We start from the raw sequence: 27648 nt of genomic DNA on the forward strand, positions 1-27648 counted from the left end.
ATAAAGCAACAGCATCGATTTCTAGCAGGTGATGAATTTTAAAAAGAGTAATTGACAAAGTGCTTCACACATAGTCTCTGTTCTCAAAGAGCTATTTATGAAGAAACATCTTAAAGGAAATATGTAGGTACTGTTTAGAGAACAACAAGAGCCTTCTATCATTAAAATATTTATCACATTATTTCTGTATTATAACATCAAATCCTGGGATCATTGGAATTTAAATGCATGTCTAGGTGTTTGCCTATCCCAGAAATATGGTATATGCAGCTTATTTTCCAGGAAAAATCAGCCAATCTGTGGCAAGGGCTAATTGAGGCAAAAAAGTCCATGAATGATCAAATATTGCTATTGTTTATCACACATCCAAACTTGTTTCCAACTGTCACTTTATCTCAAGTTCACCTCTCTGAACTCAAGGTCCTGGTTAGCAGCACAGACTTATTCAAGTCTTAGACACCCCTGTCAGACCTGCCAGGAAGTAGCAGCTTTCTAAGAGGGAGCCATGACCTCCACAATGGTGGATGCCATGGTGCTTCCCAATAGAAGAGTTTCAATGGTGGCCAGACATTTGATCAGTGGAGTCTGCCGTTGGTCACTCCATCTTCCTACAGCTACTCCCACCTACAGTTCTCTACCTGCTTATAGTCAAACCTGCCCCCACCACTTACAAGGAGAGTCCACAGCAGCACAGGGAACCACAGGTTCTGTGTCTGTCCAGCTCCAGGGCCTGGGACTGGCTTATCTATGAGTTTGCCTCAAGGCCTAAGGTGTCTGCGATAATCCCACTCCAGAGACCAGATGGTCCACAGCATCTGAGGCCATTCTTCCTTCTCTACCATAGTCTCTATAGGCTGCTATAAGAAAATAGCATATCCTAGGTAACACTATATTTTTGCCAGTCCTGGGGCTGGGCACTGTCCCTGAGCCTCTCTGTTCTCAAAGCTAGCGCTCTACCACTTGAACCACAGCACCACTTCTGGCTTTTTCTGTTTATGTGGTACTGGGGAATCCAATCCAGGGCATTCACAGCCCCTAGATAACACTATTAATACCTTATGGATTTATCACATTGTTGAAGGCTGAGATCCAAGATGGTGATTTCTGTAGATTTGGTATCTGGTAAGCATTCTCCTAAGGACAGGTGCTGTCAAACAGCTGCACCTTCACAGGGAATTTTTTGGAACTCTTTCATATGGCCATCCATACCATTAACTAACATCTCCATGTCCTGATCACCCCTCAAATCTCTTGCCTAACCCCATCATAGTGGTGGGGAAGGGGTGGGGTTGAAGGGTTGGGATTTCCACATGGAAATTTTAGGACTCAGTCATTCAGACTATACACTGGGTCCCAGGGAAGATCTCTGATCCTAAACCCTGGGATCCTACTGTCCCCGCCAAGCCTGATGGGACCTGAAGTGCACAACTCTCAAATTTGCTTTCTGACAGGTGAGCATGTGGACATCTCTCAGTTCAACGTGGCCCACTTTAAAGAGGAGGGGATGCTGCTGGAGAAGCCAGCCAGGGTGGAGCCACAATGTGCAGTCCTGGAGAATCCCAGCTTCTCACCAATAGGAGTTCTACTGAGGATGATTCCTGGCGTCCGGCACTTCATCCCCATCATCTGCACCACATTGCTGTACTACTACCTGAGTCCTGATGAAGTCACCTTGCACCTCTACCTGATCCCCTGTGACTGCAGCATTCAGAAGGTGACACTGACAAGCAGGAGGAGTGGGACAGGGTGGGCTCACAGGAAACAGGAAACACAGCAGAAACCTGCATCTCTCACCTGGGAAGGAGGATGGGATTCTCCCAAGCAGGAACCTGCATAAGGGTGACCAGTCCTGTTCTTTGCTTAGCCATGGTCCATGCCCCGCACACAAGGGTTTTCCCAGCTGTGTTCCCTGCTCCATCATTGATCTCTTGGTTACTTGTTGTGGCATCTTTCCAGGAGCAAAATGAACAAGAAAGCTCCATGCCCCAGATTGTACCTTTTCCATTCTCTTCCTCCTTCTCTGTCAGTGACTCTATTCCCATCTAACATGGCAGAGGCCAAGGGTGGTCTCACCAATTGTCAAATTATGGAAGAAGGGGAATGAGGGTACAGAGATGTGATAGCCATGAATGTGACCCACATGAATGTACTAATGCACTGATGTGCTTGCTCTCTGTCTCCTCCTTCAAACTAGAAGCTGTGGGGCAGAAATCTCCCTAAATCATTATTCTGTACACTTCTTAGGCCATAGATGAAGAAGAAGAAAAGTTTCAATTTGTAAGAATATACAAGCCACCCCCACTGGATGCCCTGTACCTGGGTTCTCGCTATGTTGTATCTGGATCTGGGAAGATGGATATCATCCCCCAGGTGAGCAGCCAGGCATCTGTCCCTTGCTAGGATCATGATGTGCCTGGAAATACTTGGGGGAAATCTCAGGCCTTCCCAGGGCCTGTTGGGAGGAAATGAGGTAGGACAAAAAGTGAGAAGGGTGTTGAGTTGAATGTTACAAAAATAGGAGGAAAATGGTTCACAGAAAAATTAATCACCTTCAAGATTTGGAAGAAGAATTTGCTTGGGGCACTGTCAGTGTCTGGGCTAGCAGTTGGTAATGCCTGCCAATCAGAATGCACTGTGAGCACACCTGTAGTTGAACCCACATGGTATATTATTTGTTACAGAAGAAGAAACATGCGGGCTGGGAAGGTGGCTCAGTTGTAGAGCGCTTGCCTTGCATGCCTGAGGCCCTGGGTTCCATTCCTCAGCATGGCATAAGCAAAAAGAAAAAAGCCGGAAGTGGCACTGTGGCTCAAGTGGTAGAGCGTTAGCCTTGAGCTGAAGAGCTGAGGGACAGCCCCCAAGCCCAGAGTTCAGGCCCCATGACCGGACCCAAAAAAAAAAAAAAGAAGAGGAAACATGTACAGGGAATTGGCGCTTCTCAGTTAAACAATGTTTAAAAAAGTAGGAATTGTAGGATTTTGTCTTTAGTTGGGTGAGTTTAAGTCTAAGGAAATAGCTGAACTCTAGGTTGTGCATTGTCAGAAAGGAGAGACAACTCCGTATCAGAAAATCTCAACAATTTTTACCTCTAAGAAGATTACAAAGACACAAACAGAAAGTTGTAAATTTGGCAACAATCACTACGTAGAGTTGGATTTGAGGGTGTGATGTCTGTATCTTATGCCTTTTTCCTATGCCTGTAGAGTTGGATGTCCTATGACCATCATTCAGGACAGGTTGAGTAGTGGGCTCAGATGAGCCTTACTGACACTGAAATGAAAGTGTGTGCCTCAAATGAATGCCTTTTTCTTATTCTTTTCCGTATCTCTCTCACACACACTCTTTGACCAAAGGCTGAGGAGAGTGGACCACTAGACCTGAATCTAGGATTTCTATATTTTCAGCACTGTCTGGGTTTGCTGCTCAGAATCAGCGAAGCACATGGAACAGTGTATAGATGAACCAGGGCCAGATGAGTGTGACATGACAGAAGCTGAGCAGTAGCATCTGAGACTCAAGACAGGATGCTTCACACAACTATATCACAGGCAATGGGCAAACCAACAGGGCTGCTAGTCTTGTAACTCGCAAGAAGTCTTGAAGCCAAGGACCCAGATCATAAAACTCTATCAATAAAAACATATCCCAAATCAGTTGGTTCCCTTTAAGAAAACAATGTCACCATCATTTTTTTTTTCATACCAGTCATAAACTATCCTATTTGCAACAAATATAAGTACAGCAAGTATTGACTCTAGTGAAAATCTTCCCAAGAATAGCTGTTAGAGTTTTTCTTAGGGTAGGATGGAGGATGACAGACCTGATGGTCAGCTAGCTTCAGAGCAGCAGCTATAGTCTGGGAATAATGACAAGAGAATTTTGTTCTTTTTGAAATCACAAAAAGAAGCATACTACTAGTTTTTATGTTTTGTTTTACTTTTTGTTGTTGTTTTATGACGGTGCTGATCCTGGGGCTTGAAATCAGGGTCTGTGTGCTGTTCCTAAGCAATTTTTGCTCAAAGCTAGCACTTTACTACTTGAGACACAGCTCTACTTCCAATTTTTTGGTGGTTAATTGGAGATGAGTCTCTCATATACTTTTCTGCCCAGGCTTCCTTCAAACCATGATCCTCAGATCTCAGCCTACTGAATTGTTAGGATTAAGGGGGTGAGCCACTTGTGCCCTGCCCATATACACATTTTTGAGAGTGAAAAAGATACATAAAAAGCCTCTTCCTCGGTGCTGTGTATGGAGGTGGATGCTCTCTCCTGCTGCTGGAGACATCATGGCCACCCACCCTCAGACCTCAGGTGAAGCCTAAGATCATCACAAAGGGGACCAAGAAGTTCATCCATCACCAGTCAAGATTAAGTGTAACTGGTAGAAACCCAGGGGCATTGACAACAGGTTAGGGAGGAGATTCAAGGGCTACATCTTGATGCCCAATATTGGTTATGGGAGCAACAAGAAAACAAAGCACATGCTGCCCAGTGGATACCAGAAGTTCCTGGTCCACAACTTCAAGGAGGTGGAAGTGCTGCTCATGTGCAATGAGTCTTACTGCACTGAGATTGCCCAAGAACCAAAAAGCCATCATGGAAAGAGCAGCCCAGCTGGCCATCAGAGCCACCAATCCCAATGCCAGGTTGCACAGTGAAGAAAATGAATCGATAGCTCACATGCACCTTTTATTTGTACTTAAATAAACCACAGAAACTGCAAAAAAAAAGATAAATAAAAGGCAAGAGTCAAGAGTAGAATAAAAGATAAGGAAGGATGTTGAAGTATCAGAAAACCAGTCTTACCCAACATATCAGGCAGAAGCTGTCTACTTCCAAAGGCTGCAGCCTCTGAGAGATATGAGTTCATGTACCTATGTGTTATATTTCCTGATGAAGCACAGTAGCACCTAATGATGTGAAGTAGAACATGGAGGCAGTGAATTGAGTAACATAGTCAGGGTAGTAAGGGAATGCACCTCTGAGATATCACTTGAATTGAGACTGAAATGATTAATAAAAAAAACACCACTTGTCCACTAGGTGATTTATAGTGGAGCCTCTCAGAATGAAAAGATGTATTCAAAAGCACAAATAGCAGAGCAAGTTTGAACTTACCGGTAATAAAGAAATGAAAGGTGCTAGTGTGGAAGAGAGTAGTACATGCATCAAAAGATGGAGTCCAAAAGAAGAGCTCACGGGGCTCATTGGTCCAATTGGCCCTTGTGTGCAATTTGTATTTTGTACTAAATGCAATGTTAAGTCCTTAATAAGGTAGTAAACATGATCAAACAAGACTTTCTTTATTTTTTAAAAAAATTTTATTGCCAAGGTGATGTACAGAGGGGTTACAGCTTCATAAGTAAGGTAGTGATGACATTTTTTGCCTAATGTTAACACCTCCTTTTTCTCCCTCTTTTCCTTCTCCCCACCCCCCACAAGTTATACAGGTCATTTCCAATGTATTGTCTTGTGAGTAATACTGTTCCCCTTTCTCCTTTTTCTCACAAATTTGCTGTTTCCCTTCCCTTCCCTAGTTCAGCTGAACATATATACAATACCCAGGGTACCAAATTCAAACACAGTACTTTCTTAATGATGCACCAAGTTAGACAAGCATGGAGGTACATGTTTATAATCTCAGCACTTGGAGGCTGAGGCCAGCCTTAGCAACATAACAGAATCCAGTGCCAGAAAAACAAAGATGCCTTGACTGTCTGGAGTCTGGTTGATGAATAGACAGCTGTAGAAGTAGAGGAAAATTCAAAACACCATTGTGATATCACAGATGAAAACTGATGGTGGGTTGCCTGGACAGCAAAGACAAGCAGGAAAGTTGGTAGATTTAGGGGAATTGCAACACAAGGAATTACCCAACCCTAAAGGATGATGAGGCTTTGCAACAGGTGTCTAAACTAATTATGGGGGTAGAGGCAATAGCACAGGGCAAATTAACTGCTATTACAAGAAAAAGGAAGATGTTAAGGATGATGCTAAGACTTGAAAGTTGAATGTAAAGAAGATGCCTGTGCTATTATTAAGTTTGAGGAAACTGGGAAGGAGTATCTTTTAGAGTTGTTGGAAAGCAAGAGATTTGCTTTTACTGTAACTTAGGAAAGATAATGAATGTAAATTTCTGGTTTATTGTAAACTAGTTGAGGGTATGATACATTAGGAGTGAGGGTATGAGGTGGAGACAAGACAACATGGATTCAGTGGGAAGTTGGAAGAATCGGGCTCCTGCAACATGGCAGAGAAGGTTCTGCCTTAGGATATGTGAGCATATGATTCAACATAATCCCTGATTGGACAATGTGGTGCCCAGCTGTGTCCTCATCCTTCTGATTCAGAACATGTGGTCTGAAGATGGCTCCTGACTGCAGTGTTTGTGAGGTTGATCAGCACCAAGAAGGTGGCAAAGGAGAAAGAACCTGGTAGGATGAGTACTGGCTTCTCACATGGTGACTCTCTCACTCTTCAGGAACTGGAGCTGTGCTATCGGAGCCCTGGAGTATCCCAGCTCTTCTCTGAGATCTCTGTTAGTGAGCTGGACTCAGCAATCAGGCTGAAAATGGAAGAGAAGAAAAATAGGACTCTAATATGGGAGACCTTGCTGAAACCAGGTAAACCTGGAACAAGTCCATAGAGTACAGGGTTGGAAGACACAGAGTTAATGAGTTGGAGGGACAGGGGTTCAATGTGCATTATCATATTTTGCTGTTGAAAAGAAAGAGTCCAGAAAGTTGTTGGGCTTTTTGAAGGTATGGAACAGATAGATGATAGATGATCAGAATTTAAACTGACGTCAGTCTGGGTCTAAGCTACATCATCTCTCTTTTGCCCCCTGATGTCTCTACCTTGCTGTTGAAGATGCCACTGACACCCACAAGATCTTTGGCACAATTTCTCATAGAGGCAAGGCTGTTCAATAAAAGAGTAGGCACTAGATGGTTTTGTGGTTTGTGGTTAAGCTAGTTTACCAACATTAGATTCTCACTTCTGGATCAGGAAGTATTGTCAACAGGAAATCCAAAAATGAACTTTTAGGATGATGGAAGATTTACAGTCTGTTAGTCTAACATGAAACCTACAATACTAAAATGCTTACTTCCTACTTCTCCAGACCACCAGTCCTGTCAGCTGTCAAACACGAGTGGTGGCAACTCCTTAGCAGATCTTGCAGCACATAGGCCTTACCATGTGCTGAAAGGAGGACAGGCTTGCCCAGCCCTGGGTTGGGTCACACACAGTTGGAGAGCGAACTAGCAAGCACCAGAGGAGTTTGAGCCCCACTCCTAGCACTTACTCACCACATGGTGTTAGCAAAGTTACTGAGCTCAGTTGAGTCTCACACTCCTTATCTGTAAAATCAGAATGGTAGCAACTAATGCTATGATTTTTAAAAGAATTAAATAAAATGTTTGCACATGCCTTAATAAATATGGGCAATAGTGTTCCTTTTTTCCTTATTCCAACCAACTTCTTTCTTCTATCAGTTTTCATTTTATCCATTCCTTCTATCACCAAAATCAATGCCTTTCTTATGGGGAAGCCTACTAATACTAGACAACGGGGACCCTGGCCTCCCTTGTGTCTTTCCATATGTCAATCATCTTTACTTCCTCCTATATTTTTCTTTTAAATTTCTTAGCCATCTAATCAACTTAACATTAGATGCTGCATTTTCTATATAAATCCAAATGGTGAACCAGGTTTGTTCAGTGAGCAGTGATATGAGGGCCATCTCCTCACATCATGATGGATCCAGGACTTCCAGGACCACAATTTGGGGCCACCTCCCTGCACTATTAGATCACACTGAATTTATGGCATGTTCAAATTCTCAGAGCTTGTTCACAGGATAGCTCCAACCTCCACTAGCCTAGCCTCTGCAGTTGTGTAGGCCCCCCTAATATTGGTTGTTTCTGTTGCTTTTGAAACAATATATTTTATATTAAAATTCTATCATTATTCCCATTTGCTAAGGGGTACTTTTTCTTGCCTCTGAAATAAAATTGGAGACATACAGATTTGGCATGTGAATATAGAAGACCAAATAAGGACAAGAAAGTAGATTTCTGTTCATAAGAAGAAATCAAATAGTTTGGAACATCCAGCAAGAAAATTAACTTGTTCTCTACCTGTTCAGTCTAAAGTAAGATAAAATCAATCTGAGATGATATGGGAAACATTTCCGTTGATCACTCATTTGCCGGAGCCTGCCGGCAATGAAAGGGAATCCTGAATTAGGGGGCGAGGACAGAAAAATAGACATAAGACAAAGGATGGGGTCGGGAGGTCTGCAGCTCAAGACTGCAGCACCGTTTATTTTTAACTTTCCCTAATATATACTATTAGAAGTCAAGAGGTAACATAAGGTTACAATAGTCCAGAAAAACAAGGAAAATTTCAGTAAAAACAGAGTGCAGTAAAACAAGACAAGGTCAACTGGTAGAAAGTAAAACAAACTCTGCAGACATAGCAAAGCTATCCCGGGCACCTGGTGTTTTTTAAGTAAGCCAGCTCCTCGTATATGCCTTCAAGTGAGCACAGGGGTCAAGATGAACTTAGAGCTTTACTGTCGGCTCCCAACATCTCCCCCGTCTTTGTTTAAAGAAGCGAACCTGCCTGTCTTAGTTTGGGTGGATCACCTTGTCTGCCTTACCCATCATCGGGAACTTCTTCAGAGCAAAGCTGAAGGCCCTGTCTTAGGTTGGTCAGACTGGCACCCCTTCTTACCCGTCTCTGGCTACAGTTCCTCTCAGGGGGAATTCATTTATATGGAGCTCGATCTTATGTAGCTGGCTGGCTAAACTTGTAAGAGAGTTTTGCAGTGCATGTATAATACAAGGAAAGCATAGAAAAACCATCAGCAAAAGCATTCCCAGGCCAAGCAATGACATTAGCAATCCTTTAACATAAGTCAGGGAAGGGATATAGCGCTGAAATTGTTTAAACAGTTTTTTAGCAGTTTTTGTCACTTTAGAGTCCAGAGGTAGGGCTTGTGTAGTATTATGAGCAAGCTGATTAAGATAATGGGCAGTTTTAACATTTTGTGTTAGTGCCACAGCAGCTGCCTCTGCAGAGGCAGCTAACGAAATAAAGGCCAAAACATCAGCTACAAGTAGCCCAACAAATCGACGAGGGCGCATTAGTTCTTTCAATTGTTTCAACACTGAATACTAGAATCTTCATACCAAGTTTCAGAAATATTTACAGGAAGCATAACAAAAGATGGTTGTCTAACAATAAGTATGGATTCAGTTATGCTGCTATACAAGCAATTAGTAAAAGAACAATTGGAACAGGTGACATTAAAATAATTAGCTCCTACAGAGATATTAAATGGTCCATACATAATGACATGGGGTGGTGATACACAACTCACAATTATTTTTTTAAAGGGATGAATTGGGTCAGGTTATGTTGTTGAGTGCAGCCACCAGCATCCAGACATGATGTTGAGGATGCCCATTCATCCACCACAGTCCAAGATTGTACTTATTAGTAAGATTAGCTCCAGACCAGTCCATTAATTGAGAATTAGTTCCAGAAATATTGGTAACAAATGGCTGCACATGCCTGCACCTTATTGGATGAGGCTTTCCTGTAGATTCTACTACTTGTGAAGAATTAATGCAACAGGGTATCCTATAGGATGGAGTAGAATCTGCATAAACTAAGTGCACAGTTGGCAAAGATGTCATCTGCATATTGTAGATTTGATTTTTTCTCTGGGATCCAAATTTTATGAGTCATGGATAGCATTATAATACAGCCTGGAAAGGAGCCTTTAGAGCTGGTGGTAAAGCAAAAAGGAGTTCCAATGTCTGAAGCTGAGATATCTTCCATCTTTGTATATTGGATGAAAGGATCAGGGGCTGTACCATAAGCTGATCTATTGACGTGAATGAGTACTCAACTCCCTCCCAAGTTGTAGGGTGCACAATCGGGGGATCCGGCACGTAAGCCCAATGTGTCAGCGTTTGTGTCATCTGAATGAGCCTCCACAATCCTAACACAATGCTCAGGCAACCAGCGGGATTTATTTTCTTCCTGCAAAAAAACACAAACATGTCCTCGACCCCATGTTAAAACCGGATCGGCCTGTGCCAATCACCTGTTAAAAGATCCTTCCACTTAACTTGGGCAAAAGCTCTTTGCTCTCTCTCTTTTTTCCTCCTAAAACTGCTGTGCTGTGGAAAGGCCATTATAATCTAAACTTAAAAAAATTAGTACAAATAAAGCATGAGAAGAATACTAATAGGAGAGAAGGGGTATAATTCCCCCCTTTTAATTTAAAAATTTGGTGTTTTAACAGCCCGTTGGCTTGTTTAATAATTTCTTGTCCTTGAGGAATATAGGGAATACCTGTAGAGTGAAAAATCTGGTAAGATTTACAAAAAGTTTGAAATGCTTGTCCGACATATCCCGGACCATTATCAGTTTTACTATGTTTAGGAAGTCCCATAGTGGCAAAGTAGTGTAGGGAATGTGCAATACAATGTTTGCTAGTCTTCCCGGCAGTAGGAGTACAAAGTGAAGCCATTCAAAAGATGGAATCAGGCAGGAGTTTAGTCTACTTTTTCCATGGTGGAGGTGGTCAGGGTAACGATGTAGATTTTCTCCAGGTGACTGTCATGTCAGGCCGTAGCAGCAGCAGCAGCAGGGTCTCTCAGAGGCTCCAAGGGACTGTCACACCTCATGCTGGGCTGTAAATTTCTACACAGACTGGTTAAGGATACAAGTAATACATAGGTTTGGCAGGCTGTGGCCTCACTAGTTTTTAAGACTATTTAGGCAATAACCCAGGACAACTTACCAAGATGACAACTTTTTTAACTAGATAGTTCTTTTAATAAGGCTGATTTTCTAGGCAGATATAGAGGGCTCAGGCCTGTACTACTATTTTCCATGTCTTTTTCTTTTGTCTATTTTGTCACTTTTTTTTTTTATGACTCTGGTCCCTTGTTCTAAAAAGGGGTTGATGGGCGAAGATTCATCTTCTGTAACTTCTTCAGGCTGACTCGGGGGTGTTGATCCTACCTAGCCAGGAACCTATAACCTTAGCCTATCTTACAAAGAGGTTACCAGGGTTAGATGTCATTAAGAACAATATTTTAACTTTTGACAAATTTTTTCCCGGCTACAGCAGTGTAGCTTGTTTAGCACTTTGGTTTGTAAAAGCATCTTTAGGAATGTGACCTCTAGTGACCCTAACAATGCCTAAGTCACCTGTGCAGGCCTTTAGACAGATGTTAATAGAAACACACTCTCAGGTTCACAAACTTTTTTTTTTTTTTTTTTTTAGCAGATAAATTTTATGTAGCTGCAGTTAGCTCAAAAGTTATTGCCAATTAGGGCTTTTGGCACATACAGGGGTTGGGATTTAAACCATCCCTCACATTTTATAACTTTAGCTTTTTAGTACTATTACAAGTTTCTGTCCCTACGAAGTAGATAGTCATGGATATTAGACATGCTTACAAACTATCTTCCCATGACCTCCTGGCTCTGACCAATTTTTGAATGGCCACAGACAAATGACTCTAGGATCTGACATTTCTGTCATCCAAGCAGTGGCTTACTGCCTCTGGATGCTTCTCCATTGCTCTTGTCCCTGGAGTGTTTTCTCTACACTGAGATAAATGCCTCATTTGCATTTCCCTTAGCTGGTCACTGGACTTGAACTGGGGCCTGAGTGCTGTCCCTCAGCTCTGCAGCTCAAGGCTAGCACTCTGCCACTATGAGTCCCAAGCAACTCTGCTTGCTCTTTCAGCACTCTGCTGGCTGAGTAGAGGTGACAGTCTCACAGGGACCTTTTTCTGCCCGGGCTGGCTTTGAACCAGTTTGCAGATTAATGAGTCTTATAAAAGGCCACTTTACTCCAATTAAAAGCAACAAGGTGGTCAACATAGAAGTAGCTCTTAAGCATGCTCTTACCTGAAACTTGTTAAGAGCCAAAGTTACATCTGACAAACTTATAAGAATCCTCTCTGCTTTGCTCTTGGCTTGCTGGAAACTTAAAAAACCTATAAGAGCAAACTGGAATAGCAATTAAGCAATTATTTTGGTAATCCTAATTTTTCCACTTTGAGGCAAATGTTAAGAACAATATTACTTTTAAACTTTATATCCAAAAATCCATTCCTATTTTTAAGCTTCCTATAATCTCTTTTTTTATTTTATATTTTAGTTTTTAGTTACATTAAAAAAATCCCTTAAAATCTTGAGGCCAAGTGTCACTCATTGTCTCTTGGCTGCTTGTTTTAAAACAGATACACATTAAAACTTTTCAACTCAAATGATAATTTTTCCTTAATGCAAGAATTACAATCATCACTGTACCAAGAAGTTAAACTTAATACATTTATGACTTTTAAGAACATATCCTAATTGTAGAACATAATTGAAAGCAAGTCACATTATACAAATATATTTTTAACCCTCTTTTTAAGTCCTAGGGGCAGTTTTAGCAATACTAATCAGATCATCACATCACTATTTTTTTTACCATCATGTTTCTAGTATTTATCTGTAAAGAAAAAGGACAGAACAAAGCTGGGCCACTTGGCCCCTCCTGTAGAATGGGCATGCACCTAATCTCACTCTTTAGGGTAAGATGAACAGCTTGTCCTCTTTCACCATGCGTGGACACCTCCCATGGCCAGTCCCACCATGTATGACCAGCTGAACTGCACTTTTGCCTGTTTACCTCTTGTCCTTAATGATAGGTCTTTTGTTGGCTTTTAAGTTTTTTCCTTTTCTTATCTCTTGGTTTTTGAATGAAAATACACAGTTTTAGACAGCCAGAACAGGTAATGTCTTTGACAGTGTTAAACAAACTTTTATATTTAAACTTTTAATATTTATCCCCAAATTTTAGCCAAGAGAACTAAATTCCAAACAGCCAATGCATTTTTGTTAAGCTAGATAACTTGATTACAGTGTAAACAGCCTTATGCATTTTAAAATACCAGATTTTTTAATTTTTATGCTAAAGAATCCATAAAAAGTCATTTAAAACAGTGTGAAAATTCTTTAAAATTTTTGGTAATGTCCAATGTCCTCATAACCTTTTGAATTTTAAACTTAAACTCACCCAATTGTTACAGCATGCTGATAATTTTTATCTTGAACATGTTCACAAACACATACAACACACACACAGATCTTAAAGCAAAAATCAAAATCAGTTGTACGTACATTTAAAGCTGGTACCAGTTCTAAAACAGAACTAGACAAGACAACAACCAAAGGCTGAGCTGGGGGCTAATGGGCCCCCAGTTTATCCCTACCTCAGAAAACATAACAGAAAACATACTGAAGTAAACAAGACAGACATGTGGCCACAAAGACAAAATCAGGTCTCAGTGAATGGGGCGACATTTCACCACCATTCACAAGTGGGACTCAAACCCACTTACCAGGGGACTCAAACCCCCTCTACTCACCTCCGAAGGATTTTTCTTTTAGATACCTGCAAACCTTGACCTAGGGGCCTTCCAAGGTGGAGGAGAATTCCCAGTCATCTTGGGGCAAGGGAAAGAAGTCCCTAGCGGCCGTCCCCTCAGACTGACAGGTTCTCCCCCATGCTCAGATCCCCTGGGCCAAGGCCCGAGGCTAACATCTTGCTGGTGTCACTTGCAGGTGGTCAGTGGCAGTTTTATCTGGCTGCGAGTTCTTCCTGCCAGCCCTTTTAAGTTATTGTTAGATCCTCCAGGTTTTTCATCCCCCACCAACCCCCTACTTCTGGATCCAGAGAGGGTGGAGGAGGTGACAGTGAAGAGTAGAAAAGGGGGGGGGTCAGTTTAAAGTGTAAGTAAAAACAAAGGAGCTAGAGAGAACCAGATATTGAGAGGGTGTTATCCAGTCTCCTCCGGGCTCTCTCATCAGGATGAATCTGAGAGAAGAAACATTCCAAGAATTCCAAAATACATACATACAAACATTGAGAAAAAACACATTTACAGAATATGTGGTGTAGACTGTCAGACAGAAAGTGCCGGACTACAGACGGGCCCAAATGTCCGCACTAGTGGATAGTTTACCCTGATGGGGATCCGGGGGACGTCTCCCACCGGCCCACTTGGCTGTCTTATAGCGCATCCGTTGCCAACCCCAATAGAGAACCTGCAGGCTACACAGATACCAAACAATTACAAAGCAGCAATGTTTTAACTTTCAGGCCATTTGCATCATAGTGTACCTGAATCCTTTTTTCCTTTTTTTTTTTGCTAAGTTTTAAAACTGATGGTTCCTTCCTCCAGGAACCAAGGGTATACTTCCTCAACAAAGTGAAAGAAACATTCTGACTCTGTCTAACTTTCACTCCTTGAGCGTGAAAAATACCCTTGTGCGGCTCTTACGTTGCCCCACAATTTCTTACTCCCAACTATACTATCACCCGCTCTCTTTTTCCGGACTCGTCCTCTTACCTTGGCAGGGTCCTCTGACTTGATCCCAGGTTTTCAGGTCCCTGTTCGGGCACCACTTGCCGGAGCCTGCCGGCAACGAAAGGGAATCCTGAAGTAGGGGGCGAGGACAGAAAAATAAAGACATAAGACAAAGGATGGGGTCGGGAGGTCTGCAGCTCAAGACTGCAGCACCGTTTATTTTTAACTTTCCCTAATATATACTATTAGAAGTCAAGAGGTAACATAAGGTTACAATAGTCCAGAAAAACAAGGAAAATTTCAGTAAAAACAGTGCAGTAAGACAAGACAAGGTCAACTGGTAGAAAGTAAAACAAACTCTGCAGACATAGCAAAGCAATCCCGGGGCCTGGTGTTTTTTAAGTAAGCCAGCTCCTCGTATGTGCCTTCAAGTGAGCACAGGGGTCAAGATGACCTTAGAGCTTTACTGTCAGCTCCCAACACTCATCTACCTTTTCTTCTCTCTTTTTTAGTTTATGATGAAAGCCTCAAGTGCTCAGGTTCTCATATGCACTAGGAAGCAATCTGCCTACATGATATCTCAGGGTCCTTCCAGCCCTTATTCACACAATTCTATCAGAATTGGTCTGAAGCTTGCATCTCAGAGATGGCTGGGAGTTTCAAGGTGTATCATGTGTGTCTGTAACTAACAAAGCTATACAAGTTTCTTCGTCTCTCTTTTCTTCCAGGAGATTTCAGATCACCAGCTACTCCAGTACTTCCAACCCCCAAAGGTTAGTAACAGATCTCAGAGGACACAGGAGCCAGTGGTTTTGCTGGTGTAGCATAAAGTCCTAGATGGGAGAGAAGAGGGCAGAAAGGGGTTCCTCTTATCACCAGCCTTCCAGGGATGGGCTGGAGAGGTACATGCTGGGGGTGGGCAGAGTTCCACCCCATTGCTATTGCCTCTGTCCATGAAGGTCCTAGCATTCCCCACTCACAACCTCAATTCCCCATCATGAACCCCTCCTTCCTCCTGATGAGGCGGAATGCCAGGCTGGGTGCTGGCATGAGGGAAGTGGGAATCACAAGTAGAGAACAAGGGAGACTTTCTTTGCTTATTCCCAGCTTCACCTTCATCCTCAGGTGGCCTGGCCTTCCCACACTTTGTGGACAGACATCGGAAGCAGCTGGTGGCTCGAGTGACATCTGTGGACTCAGTCTTGGACCTGCTGCATGGAGAGATGCTGAGTGAGGAGCAGTATGAGCAGGTACGGGCTGAGGCCACCAGCCCAGCCCAGATGCGGAAGCTGTTCAGTTTCAGCCATGCCTGGGACCAGAATGGCAAAGACCAACTCTACAAAGCCCTGAAGAAGACACATCCTCACTTGATCATGGAACTCTTGGAGTGGTGATGTGGAGACTATGTGTTGTCTTCACTGCTCAACAGGTGAAGTCTGAGCACTCACCTTAGAGTGCTGACTGCTTGACCTTTAGGTACCTCAATTTCTTTTTTTTTTAATTGTGAAAATACTGTACAGAGGGGTTACAATTACATGGGCAAGATAATGAGTACATTTCTTACCAAGCATTGTAGCCTCCTCCTTTGTTTCCCCTTCTCATCCCTTCCCATCCTCCCCACCACCACCCAATCATCCTCTCCCCTACCCACCACCAAAGTTGTAAAGTTAATTTTCGACATAACGACTTGTACATCTCATTGTTGCAATGGGTCCATCTGTATCCCTATTTAAATGATTTGTTTTTTCCCTTCCCCTCCACAAATTATACCACCACCAAATACAGTGAAAGCAGGGGTTATACCATGGGGGAGGGACATACAAAGCAACAAAGAAATAATCTTATTTTATTTTATTTTTTTGGTCCAGTCATGGGGCCTGAACTCTGGGCCTGGGCGCTGTCCCTCAGCTCTTCAGCTCAAGGCTAGTGCCCTACCATTTGAGCCACGGCGCCACTTCTGGCTTTTTTCTTTTTGCTTATGTGGTGCTGAGGAATGGAACCCAGGGCCTCAGGCATGTGAGGCAAGCGCTCTACCACTGAGCCAACTTCCCAGCCCCAAAGAAATAATCTTATAAATGTGTTAGAAACAATTGCATAAAAGAAAAAAAAACATTTGAATACATATCTTAGGGTTCATTTCCCTACCATCAACTTATCTGACCTTTTCTGCTTGACTCAGACATATACTAGTTATTGCAAATAAGGGAAAACATGGGACCTATGTTTCTTTGGGCCTGGCTTATTTCACTTAATATAATTTTTTCCATGTCTTTCCATTTCCTAACAAATGGGGAAATGTCATTCTGTCTAGTTACCTCAATTTATTCATGTATAGACAAAAGTGTCATTAGTGCTGCCTTCCAGCTCTAGAGTTATGGATGCAGCTCTGCTAGGAATTGCATGTCCATAGCAAGGGCTACTGCACAGGCCCAGACAGCCTCTGTGGTTTCTAATGACTGGGCCTGGAGGTGGGGCAAAAGCATGTTAGGTAGTATAACAGCATCTTTATGTAAAGCTAGCATGAGCTGCAGCCATGCTAGAACCCTTCCTGTCCCATCCAAATAGAAGCATGTATTGGAAGAAACATGGGAAAGGAGATAATGGAAACAGATATATGACCTTAGGGAGTTTGTCTTTTGAATGGGAAAGGAAATGATCAATTTGTTCAAATGTCTGTCTTGCTATGTTGAAAGCCATAGGCTTCTCCAAACCACTCAAGACAGGGCAGGTTGGAATCCCAAAGAAAGTAGCACTAATCTCCATTGAAATCCCACAAAGTATTCGTTAAAGGAACTTTCTTAAAAGGGGCATCAGCTTTATCCAAATTGACAACCAGAAAGCTGATGTTCTATCAGGCATGTCACGGGAGAAGGTGAGCTTATGGGGTTTATGTGAGAGAGGTTTTGTTCAATTTGGCTCAGGGACAGGGACATTTTCTACATGCTTAGTGCCAAGTTTGATTTTTTTCAGTGTTTTAGCCTAAACAATGTCATCAGGTTAAGAATGGGCTTCTGTCCCTCAAGAGGAAGCATGCAGTTGGCAAGATCACAGAGTTAACAAAGTTATCTGTGGCAATTACACACTAAAGCTAACAACACAACCATGTTAATTGCAGCATTGTTTACAACAGCCAAAATATGGAATCTATCTAGATGTCCCTCAGTGGACAAATGGATCAAGAAAGTGTGGTCTATATAAGATGATGCTAAGCAAAATGAACCCCAAGATAGGGATAAAACCCCAAGTAGTTTTATATTTCTTGCTATTACTTTTAATGTATTTATAATGTGCTATGCAATTTTTTTTGTTTCTTTTGTATGTTCTTCCCCCATGGTTTAACCCCTGTTTTCACTGTATTTGATTCTGGTGCCCTGTCTCTTGTATATACATTTTTCTAATTTGGGGAGGAGAAGGGAAATAAGGATACAGATTGACTCGTAACAGTGAGATGTACAAGACACTATATTGAAAAGGAACTTTATAACTTTGGGGATGAGGGAGGAGTTGAGGAGGTGGGGAAGGAAAAGATGGTAGGGGAAAAACAAAGGAGGAGGTAACAATACTTGATAGGAAATGTACTAATTGCCTTACTCATGTAACTGTAACCCCTCTGTACAGTATCTTTACTATCTATCTATCTATCTATCTATCTATCTATCTATCTATCTATCTATCTATCTATATGGATATATAAGAAGTTCTGTAGGAAAAAAGAAAATGTGGTTTATGGTCATAATAGAATTCTATGCTTCCATGAGAACCATTTGTAGGGAAATAGAAAGACTTGGAAAAAGTTATATTAAGCGAAGTAAGCCAGACCCAGAGAAGCATAAGTTGCATGTTTTCCCTCATTTGTTGAAACTAGAATGTGTCAATGAATCTGCAAGTAAACACAATGGATGACAAAAGAAAAAATTCACTGGGGCATAATGTTTCTCAACATTAACACAGTAAGGCCAAAGGAGGATATTCTTAGGAGAGGATCACAAAGGCTCAATAGTTATGTGCATATAATCATATAAATAATATTTATCTAAAGGAACTGCAAGAAATGGAAACGAGAGGTTTTTTCTTCTTTGTTGTTGTTTCTGTTTTCTTTCTCTTTTTCCTTGTTTGTAAGTTGATCTGTCTTTGGGAAAGGTAAGGAGGGGCACAGAAATGATGGGACAAAGGGTAAAGAAGTGCAGCAGTGGTATTCTGTAGACACTGTGTTGAAAATGAACTATACAACTTGTGAGTGGGGATGGGAGGGAAAAACTGTGAGAGCAAGGGAAGGGGTGACAATGTTCAAAAAGAAATGTACTCATGGTAGGGGGAAAACAAAGGAGGAGGCAACAATACTCAATAGGAAATGTACTCAATACCTTGCTCATGTAACTGTAACTATTCTGTACAGCATTTTTACAATAAAATTGTACAAAAATGTACTCTTTACCTGATTTACATAACTGGAACTCCTTTGCAATAACTATATATAAAACATACAATTATAACATATAACTATATAATATGTAAGTATATATAAAACTATAACTAAATATAACTATATGTCTGAGAGAGCAAAGGAAGAGGTTACATTTTTCCAAAAATGAAGGCACTTACTGCCTAACTTATGAAATGGTAACATCTATGTATATCACCTTAATAATAACAATAGAAGAAATTTTAAATTAAAAAATTATCTGTGGTTTTCATTCAGTACAAAGAGGTGATGGGTAGTACTGATATCTCCAGTGGACCATGTTAGGCATGGCTTTTGTCTTGGTTCCATTGTATGCTCTGCTCTTCCAGAATCTGAATGGATTCTTGAAGCCAGGAGGGAGATGGAGGATAGGCCAAAGAGAGATGGAATGTAGATTTAGCTGAAAGGTAGAGGAGACCTTTCAGTGGGAAGTGACTCCATGTACTTCCCTGGAGGATTGGGTTCCTCTGCCCCATGTTCCTCATGTCCCTCTTGTTCCACTCAACACTCATAATATGGCATCATCACTGCTGTTTCCTTGATTGTCCCTACCAACCCACTAGGAGGAAAGCTTCCCTAGAGTAGCACTCATGACATACATGCTCATCAATTTCTTTTCCAAGCCTGGCATGTGGTGAATGTTGAGGATTTAGTAACAAGCAAATGCTATAAGGGATAGAATCTGGTGAAAATCTGAACTTCTTAGTTGGCCATCCATGTTTGAATGTGTGGGATTGATCATTTACCTCTAGCCCCACAGAGGAGGAGTTAGCCAGAAGCTTTCTGGGAGTAATAGAGACAGATGGGTGGTGGTGGGAAAAACAGTGAAGCATATGGGCAGAAAAGCAGGGATGAGGGATGGAGACCATGGCCTGGATTGCTCAGTCTTCCAGTGTGTGGCTCAAACCACACTATATCTGTGCCCTTGGGTTTCCTGGGACTTTCTGTGTCCGGATCACATCCCCTTTTTTATGTATGCTAAAGATGTGATTTCAACTAAGAGTCCTAAAAAAACACATCAAATCTGTTTGGGAATAAGGCAAATAATTCCTAAAAATTATCCCTTTCCAATGTTGTTAAATACATACATCATTGTCAGTAATACCAACCAGCCTTAGAATAATATCAATATTTCGATCTTAGACCCCTGTCAATCTGGCATCCAAGTGGGGCCCACATGGAGCACTGTGGAGCACTGCGGAAATCCCCATTCCAACTCCATGATTAGGGACCCTTAGGAAGATGTTAACATCAAATTGCATTCCTAAAATTAGGGAAGAGAACAGCAGTCTGTTAAGTAGACAGGGGATCTAGGATTGAAGAACATGAGCAAGATGTTAGACATGATTTAGATGATAATATAGAGTATCAGTTAACACAGATGCGAATGGGAAGACAGAATGGACTGCTGAGAAAGCAGGAGAATGGCTATTATTAGGAGGGAAAAAAAGGAATGAAAGGGTAACATTGATTAAGATGCATTGTATTAAACTAGCTCTTTGTGAATTTATAGATGCATCCCCAGTTACAGACCTGTGGATGCTGCTAGCTTTGGACCCAGATGGCATGTATGGTTTGGCAATTGTCTCATGAGGGTGTGAACATTGAACTCTGTTGTTTGTGCATTGCCCAGCTCTGTGCTCTTGAGCTAAAGATGCTTGGTTCTCTCTCTCTCTCTCTCTCTCTCTGTCTCTCTCTGTCTCTCTCTCTGTCTCTCTCTCTGTCTCTCTCTCTCTCTCTCAATCTCTCTGTCTGTCTGTCTGTCTATCTCTGTCTCTCTGTCTCTGTCTCTCTCTCTTTCTCTCTCTCTGTAAGCCAGGGCCTTTCAGCCCTCTCTAGTAGTCAAATGCCTTTCAGATTCGAAGGAAGCTAGGGATGCAAAGTAGGTGAGTGAAAAGGACTAGAAGTAGAGCTCACAGGGAGAGTACAGTGGGGGAGATTTGCTTCCAGCCTCGCCTCCACTTGCAGGTGTCCAGGTCTTGCTGCACTTTGTGGATAGGCATGGAGAGCAGCTGGTGGCCCCGGGTGATATCAGTGGACCCTGTCTTGGACCAGCTGCAATAGCTGGGCATGGTGTCATGTATCTGTCATCCCAGGTATATAGGGGATATGTAATGATAGTAAGTAGGGTATCATGGTCTAGGACATCTCTGGCCAAAAGAAGCAAGACTGTCTTAAAAAATAAAATAGCTATAATGGCTGGGATATGGCTCAAATCATATAGCATCAGCTTAGGAGTGCAAAATCTGATCATAAATCTCCAATCTCAGTAACACTGCTGAGGTGATCACATGCAGTGAACTTGGTGCATCACTGACCACACCTTGGCTTTCTAGTCCTCCAAGGGACTGAGGTTTGTCTGCTCTGGGAGCCTCGGGCTCTGCCTGCAGCCAAGCCTTCCCTGGCCCAGGTCACCTTCCCTTCTTGCAGAGCTCAGCTCACTTCCCTTGGGTGATATTGGTCAATCAGTGGACTCTCCCTGCCCCCAGGCCTCATGGGAGACCTTGTCTCTCCCTACTGAAAGGTGTCTGCCTTGTTCCATGCTGTGTCTCACATCCCCCACATAATGTCTGGTGCACAATGAGTCTGCAGGAAGATTTGAATGGATGGCTGTCCTAAACCTAGGTGCATGTTCCTCTTCATTTTGGTAAGGCCATCCGCTAGATGGAATTCATGGTCATTGGCAGAACTGTGCCAAAGAGAAAAAACCTGGGGGCACCACCCGTTCTCTGAGTGGAAAAATGTGCACTCAGGTCCCCTGACATGAGAGCAGGTGGTCTTCATGTCAAACATTTCTTTGTGTCTTTGTCTCCCTCTTGTGGTGATGGCTTTCATTGTTCCAATCTGTTCATGGAAGGAACCTGTACTAGTGGACACTGGTTATCATGCCGTGCTATGTCCAGAGGCCTGGGTCAGTCAGTCAGTCACTTACTCACTCATTTACATTTTCATTATTTTCATTTTCATCATTTACTTTCTTCTCTTTTTTATTTGTCTAACGGAGGGGTTTAAGCTGGTAGTTGATGTACTACTACTTCTATGAAATAACCCAACCCCCCCTCACTCTAGGTGCTATGGATTCTTGGTTTCTTCATGGCTCTGTTTGTCTCTTCCACCACCCAGGACCTTTTCCTCTTCTTTGACTCTGGACCAGGCACAAGGGCCCTTGCTGGTTGCCATTTTTAGCCTTTGCCCACTGAAGGGTCTGTGTCAGGGCAAATAATTCTATCTGTTGAGCAGGGGTTCCATGGGGGTAAGGCTTGAGCCCAAATGACTTGATCTAAAGTTATCCCTGCAGCTCCTGCACACCTTTCCCACTCCTGCACAAAGCTACTGTCCCTGGTTCACCCAGTAGAATATCAGCCAAATCAGAGCACACTGGCTGAGTCAAATTCATCACAACTAAACAATCAAGTAAAGGCACGCTACAGTAATTATCTGGCAGGAAGCTAACTGGATTTATTGCCTGAGTTTTTCTAAAGTGTAAATGGGGGTGGTCTAGCAGCAGGGCCTGATACTGAGTAATTTGACAGCCAGCGCTCTGGTGTGCTGTGAAATAGAGTTTCAACTGCATGTGGTATAGAGATTGAGAGTTCCAGCCATATAGTCAATTTGTCAGCCTCCTTTACCAGCATGGGTACTGGTGGCTATGGCTTGAAGATAAATGGGCCATCCTGTGGCTACAGGCTCTATCGTTTTTGTCGTATAGGTTATTGGCTTGGGCTAAGGCCCTAAAGTCTGGGTTAGGGCCCCCTTTTGCTTCATGTATGAACAAATGGAAAGGCTTAGTGATATCAGGCAAGCCCAGGTGAGGGCTGAAGTGAGAGCCTATTTCAGTTGCCTGAAAGATTGCTGCTCAATGTCTATTCAGGCTAAGGCTTGATTTTCCCCTGTGCTTGAATATAGGGGCCTGGAAATTTCTGCAAAGCTTGGCATTCCATAGGCAGGAATACCCCATGCTCCCAAGAATTCACATACCTGTCTGTCTCTTGGTCTTAGGCACCAGAATTTTCATGATGGCTTCAATAGGTTTTTTTTTTTTTTTTACAAGGCCTGATTACCTTGTTGGAGGATATTTCCTAGATAAGTTGAGATCATTACACAGACCTGGACCTTCTTGGCAGAAACATGAAAGCCAAGAGTCTGGAGAACTTTCAGAAGTTCCTCAGTGGTGGCCTAGCATTAGACTTCTGTCTCTTTGGCCAGGAGCAGATCAATCATATACTGGGGCAGGGTACATTCTGGGTGGCTACATGGGAACCTTGTCAAGTCCTGATGCAATGCTTCATCAAACAGGGTGGGAGAAGTTTTGAAACCTTAGGGCAGCCTGGTCCAGGTCAGTGGATCTGAGAATCCTGCTCCGGGGTCTGCCCATTCTTTTTTTGTTTTGTCTTAAATTATTTTTATTGATACAATATTTAAGAGATTCAATATTTAACACAATAGGTAAGATACGTATTTAAGAGTATTGATAGACTAGATTGATTCATTTATAATTAGTATGTTCATATATACTTAGCATATTAAACATTTACATTTTAACAGGAGGTTCATAGATCTGGTTATATATTAGATTATAAACTCTCACTTGCCACACCACCTCCTGTGGAGTCTGTGTGAGGGATCGCATTAGACAAAGAGCTTCAAAGAAGCATGTCTGCAGGAAGGGGGTGTTGGTTCAAGGCTTCCCATACACTTGGCTGCACCTTTATAGCCTCTACTTTTATTCTTACTATATTTTTCTTGTCTGTACATTTGTTGCCTTTATTCTCTTTTTTGGCTATTTTTCTATTGATCCCCGAACAGAGCATATTGTATCTTTCCAGTCCAATAGAGACGGCTTCTCTAAGTAATAAAGAATAAGACCAAAGATTAAATGTGGGTAATGCCCCAATCAATCTATCATCTGATGTGACGCTGCCTCCAGAAACTCCTACAACTTCACAAGCGGTTTTGCTGCTCCCGCATAGTAAATATAGAGACTTAAAATTTCAAGATATGTCCGACAGACAAAATCAATGAATTAAACTAAGTTAGAAAGAGTTATCCCAGTAGTCCAGAGAGTTCTAAAAAAAAAGGGACCTCTGATTATAAAAGAAAAAGAAAGATTCTCCCAACAGTTATGATTAAGTTTAGTCCAACTTACGTTATAGGGAATAGATGGTGGTTTCACACAAAATATAAAGTTAGTAACATCATATTTCCTGAACCAACCGATGAACCATTTCCTTATACAGGAGCTTATAAAAATAAAAATAGTTGATTAAAAATAAAAATAAAAAGAGTACAATATAAGTACATTTCTGTCTTAGGTTTGTTAATTATTAAACATAAAAAGGCTGAATCGATGATGCATTCTATTAAACAATATGCTAGACTTGTTTCACACCACTTAGCTTAAACAGTTGGTGGGATAGTCATCAATTTTCATGTAATTCATCAATGCTTTGCCTTTTTAAAAATTGATTACGTGCTTAAATAAACAAAGAATCTATGTCACAATCACACACTGTATAAAAAAGTTAATTCTCCTCAATAAAGATACACTCAGATGCAACTCTTTTGAGTCTGTGTCTGTTTGCCACTTCGCCACCTCCTTGCCCACCTATCCTGAGATCCCTGTTCCGTTGGTTCCAGTGCTCTGGCCGAGCTGGTCCGTCACACTCACTAGCTAGATGACATAAAATATTTTCAATTCTACAACAGCATTATAAAACATCAGTAGGAACATCAATAGATCAATGCAAGTATCTTTCTACCAAGCAAAAAAACCCTGAAAGTCTTCATTTCTGAAATAAGCCATGCTTATATAACAGATACTACTTATTTTTTATGAAATTGAATGAAAATGTGTCCATGCACCACAAAAGAGAGCACAGAATGCACAGAACAAAGAAAAAAAATCAACAAATGGGGATTAGGAAGGTGGCTCAGTGGTAGAGTGCTTGCCTTGCATGCCTGAGGCCCCGGGTTCGATTCCTCAGCACCACATAAGCAAAAAGAAAAAACCCGGACGTGGCGCTGTGGCTCAAGTTGTAGAGCGCTAGCCTTGAGCTGAAGAGCTGAGGGACAGTGCCCAGGCCCAGAGTTCAGGCCCCATGACTGGACCTTCCCAAAAAATCAACAAATGAAAATGGAGATTAGATAATTGTTACTATTTTTGAACAAACACATCTGAGTTTATCTTTTCCCCTAAGTATTTATTTCATTTGCTCAGATAGCTTTGCTGATGCTTAAATTTTTTCATGTAGTTCGACACCCTTCTCACTAAATAATACTGTAAATAGTGATGGAGAAACTTTATAGAAAATCAGGCAACATGTGGCAATCGGTATAAGTGCATAATCTGTTGTAATAGAAGGTTCTAACATCTATGCAGAAAGAAAATCACCATCATGAAACTGACCAGAATCCTCATTAAAAGAGAAATGACATAAATGTGGATGTGGAAATGCAGGGGATAGTATAAAAACTGGTAGATAGATGTTGGAAACAAGAGGAATATGACGGGAACAAACAAAGGATGGTAGCTCCTACTTGTGGAGATTCTTGTTTTGGTGATCTTTTTTTTTTTTTTTTGTTGGCCGTGGGGCTTGAACTCTGGGCCTGGGCGCTGTCCCTCAGCTCTTCAGCTCAAGGCGAGCACTCTACCACTTGAGCTACTGCACCACTTCCAGTATTCTGGTGGTTTATTGGAGATAGGAGTCTCACGGTCTCTCCTGCCCGGGCTGGCTTTGAACCGCGATCTTCCGATCTCAGCCTCCTGAGTAGCTAGGATTACAGGCGTGAGCCACCAGCGCCCGGCCTTTGGCGATCTTTTTTAACCGTAGTTAAACCTAACACTACAGTTTTACCAACATAACAATGTGGTACCACTTTAAAAGGTATCCCATTAAATTTAAATGGTGTAGATTGGCTCTCCTCTCTTCCCACTACCTATCTCTATCGAAGCATAATTAATACAAAGAAAGATTTTGTATAAATGCATATGGTATACAGGTTGACGGCTTTTCATACCTACACATCATGAAAAATTCTCTAAAATCAAACTAACATATTCATCACATCATAGTTACCGTTCTGCGTGTGTGTGTGTGTGTGTGTGTGTGTGTGTGTGTGTGTGTGTGTATGTGTAGAGAATACTTAAGGCTTTTATTTTAGTATGAAGGATTCCCACAGCTTCATGTATTTAATATTTAGTACACAGCTATGCTAACCTTTTGGGAAGTGGGACCCAGCTGCACGAAGTAGGCCACTTGGGGCATGGTTTTAAAGGTTGCACTTGGTCCCAAGTCTTCTCATTGGTTGTGCTTCCTGTCCACATGAAGTGAAGACTATCTTTTGCTACACACTTCTAGGGTCTGCCCATTCTAAAGCAAAAATGGGCTGACTGACTGGTGCAAGAGGAATGCTGAAAAAGGCATCCTTTAAGACCAGGACCTTATAGAACTGAAGAGCTGGAGATAAGAGGCTCAGCAAAATATAAGGGTTGGGAACACTTGTGTAGGCTGTCTCAACCATCTTATTTACTTCTCTCAAATCCTGTACAGGCTGATAGTCTTTAATCCCTGGCTTCTAGACTGGAAGTAGGGGAGTGTTCCAAGGTGAGTGGCATGGAACTAGGATGCCTGCTTCAATGAACCTGTAAATGCATTTCGGGGGGGGGGGGATTCCTTTCTTTGCCTCTAGGCCCATGGGGTACTGTCTTACTAGAATGGGACTGATATCTGATGTCAACTGTATGACAACTAGTGTCTGGTGTTGTAGCAGTTCTGGAGAGTTGGTCTCAACTGACATGTGTAGATATCATTGTTGTAGTTCCTGGAGATAAGTTGCTGTCTGCTTTCCTTGCAGGCCCTCTACCTGTAACAAATACTCCTCTGACAAGGGACAAGTCAAAAGAATGCAAACCGGCAGGGGAGCTTCATCCGCTTGGGTGGAGAAGTAGGCTTAGTCCTCCTCAAAAGAAATAGTAGCCTGCAATTCGTTCAGTAGAGCCCATCGCAACAGAAGATACGGACATTCAGGAATTGCTAAAAAGGAATAGGTGATGGAGTTTTTACCCCCCTACTCCCAATCCAGATTTTTCTGAAGTCCACAGACAAGTAACAGATTTTCCAATTGCCCCTTGGATAAGTGCCTTTTTGGAACTTGTAAGTCCCAAAGGGTGATTAGCATAGAATGAAGAGCTCAAAAGTCCACCACAAAGTCCACTGGGTGGCCCCCAACTTTAAGAGTTACCTTGGGCTCCCAGGAGGCTCAAATGAAGGGTTACCCAGTCCTGTCAATCTTCCTACTCATTAGGGGCTTTTTCTCTTCATTCCTGGGTCTTCCATCTTCAGCACTTGTTTTTTCCAATGTCCGTTCTCCTTATAGTAAGCACATTGATTTTTATTTAGTTTTTCCTATTTGAAAACTCTGGGGGTAGATTTACTTTCAGTTTCCCTTATTGCTATTGTCAAAGCTGGAGCCATTAGCTCATCCTGATTTCCAGTGGGGGTGTCCCTGTTATCAAACACTTTTTGGGCAATTTCCAATAACTGTGTCAATTTCCTACCAGGGAACCCTTCTACCTTTTGCAGTTTCTTTCTAATATCTGGGCTGACTGAGTCTGGAAAGCCAAACGAATAGCTCTAGAATTTATGGGATCCATGGGGTCTATGTTTTCAAAGTCTCCTGTAGGTGTTACAGGAAGGCCATGGGAGAGTCCTGTGCCCCTGCTTTACTTATGTGGTTTTAGATGAATTTACAGGCTTTTTGTTTGTTTGTTTGTTTTTGTCAGTCATGGGG

At 42.1% G+C, this 27648-nt stretch overlaps 1 protein-coding gene and 1 pseudogene across 1 annotated transcript in view; both read left to right on the forward strand.

The window, feature by feature from the left end:
• The window catches only part of LOC122108604 (NACHT, LRR and PYD domains-containing protein 1a-like), a 42704-nt gene extending 26914 nt beyond the window's left edge, over positions 1 to 15790 (forward strand). Inside the window, 5 exon segments of the mRNA XM_042680592.1 lie at positions 1452 to 1714; positions 2245 to 2370; positions 6482 to 6623; positions 15125 to 15169; positions 15522 to 15790. Coding sequence (XP_042536526.1) covers positions 1452 to 1714; positions 2245 to 2370; positions 6482 to 6623; positions 15125 to 15169; positions 15522 to 15790 — 845 coding nt within the window.
• On the forward strand, positions 2526 to 4707 carry LOC122108582 (annotated as a pseudogene).
• Positions 15791 to 27648: the final 11858 nt, after the last annotated feature.

Source organism: Dipodomys spectabilis, unplaced genomic scaffold (genome assembly GCF_019054845.1).
Source record: "Dipodomys spectabilis isolate Male_0828 unplaced genomic scaffold, ASM1905484v1 ptg000062l, whole genome shotgun sequence".
Classification (NCBI taxonomy): domain Eukaryota; kingdom Metazoa; phylum Chordata; class Mammalia; order Rodentia; family Heteromyidae; genus Dipodomys; species Dipodomys spectabilis.